The sequence below is a fragment of the Penaeus monodon genome, chromosome 27 (assembly GCF_015228065.2).
Source record: "Penaeus monodon isolate SGIC_2016 chromosome 27, NSTDA_Pmon_1, whole genome shotgun sequence".
NCBI classification, from domain to species: Eukaryota; Metazoa; Arthropoda; class Malacostraca; order Decapoda; family Penaeidae; genus Penaeus; species Penaeus monodon.
In genome coordinates, this window is record NC_051412.1 from 26,776,636 (window position 1) to 26,777,688 (window position 1,053).

The window sequence follows — 1,053 nt, forward strand, 5'->3', positions numbered from 1 at the left end:
TGCAGAATATATCATAGCACACAATAAATGTATATGAAATATTCAATTTTCTCTTTGGATGGGTTTGTACGAAAATAACCTTATTTTGCTGATATGACTCTTGAGCTTTTGTTATGACTGACTTAACAGGTTAAATAAAGAGAGAACAGTATTTTCTGCATCAAGCAATCAATCAGAACACTTGTTTCTTAACTTGAATAGGTTTTCATGCTCCTCAAAACTATATATATAATTAAAATAAAGCATCAATATGGTTCCTTCCTTGGTGATATGTCTGACTGTATCCCGTTAGACATGCATTCATATATCTTCACTCTTTCAATATTCTCTGAACTACTCTACTCACATATAAAAACAACCCATTTACAATTCACTGTTAACATGGCCAGGTACAGGTCTGTCACTAGCACACAGCCTATCACTTGACCCAAAAGCCTTGTTTGTCAAATATTCAAAACAACAGAACATTAAAACACAAGGCTCACCTTGCTGTCCACCACCACCATATCCACCTTGACTACCTGTCGGGTATAATACAGAATACACTCAATATATTCTGTTCATTCTGTTTGGTGGGCTTGCATATGAAAAGCCATTAAATGCTTGTATTTCAATATGCATCTTCCCCATGAATCTTTATTTTTCCCCAATCCTTGTGCAGCTAACGTAAAAGTGAAATGTGATACACTTTTTGCTTAACCCTATATTCAAACATGCTTGAATGAAGATGATGTGTGAACTGTACCAGTGTTTACAGGATGCAAGAAAATAATTGTGATGTTTTCAAGTCCTATATTGTAGCTTTTGATTTGTAAATTCCAAGAACATGACTTTCTCCTGTGTAAATTAAACTGGAATACACAGAAAAGACTCCTTACAGCAGTGATGTATTAGATCATGAGATTGTGTGTTCTTTATGGTTTAAATTGTATCATATCTTAAACATTCACCGATTCCCTATATATTCTATATTCCAATTAAATGTGGTGTTTATATTCATTCCTACCCACAACATTCATCTCTTTTCTTATACTAAAATGTACATATACACAC

The 1,053-nt window shown here is 33.6% G+C and overlaps 1 protein-coding gene across 13 annotated transcripts in view; it reads right to left on the reverse strand.

The window, feature by feature from the left end:
• The window catches only part of LOC119590744 (protein FAM98A-like), a 12,115-nt gene that overhangs the window by 3,071 nt on the left and 7,991 nt on the right, over nt 1–1,053 (reverse strand). For 3 of the 13 annotated variants that reach the window (XR_005230285.1, XM_037939443.1, XM_037939440.1), the window contains exon 13: nt 486–521. The exons of the other annotated variants lie outside the window; for them this stretch is intronic. Coding sequence is in view for 2 of the 3 variants with exons in the window: in XM_037939443.1 (XP_037795371.1) it covers nt 486–521 (36 nt within the window). In the remaining variant the exon portion in view is untranslated. The remainder of the gene's footprint in view (nt 1–485; nt 522–1,053) is intronic. 13 annotated transcript variants of the gene reach the window in all.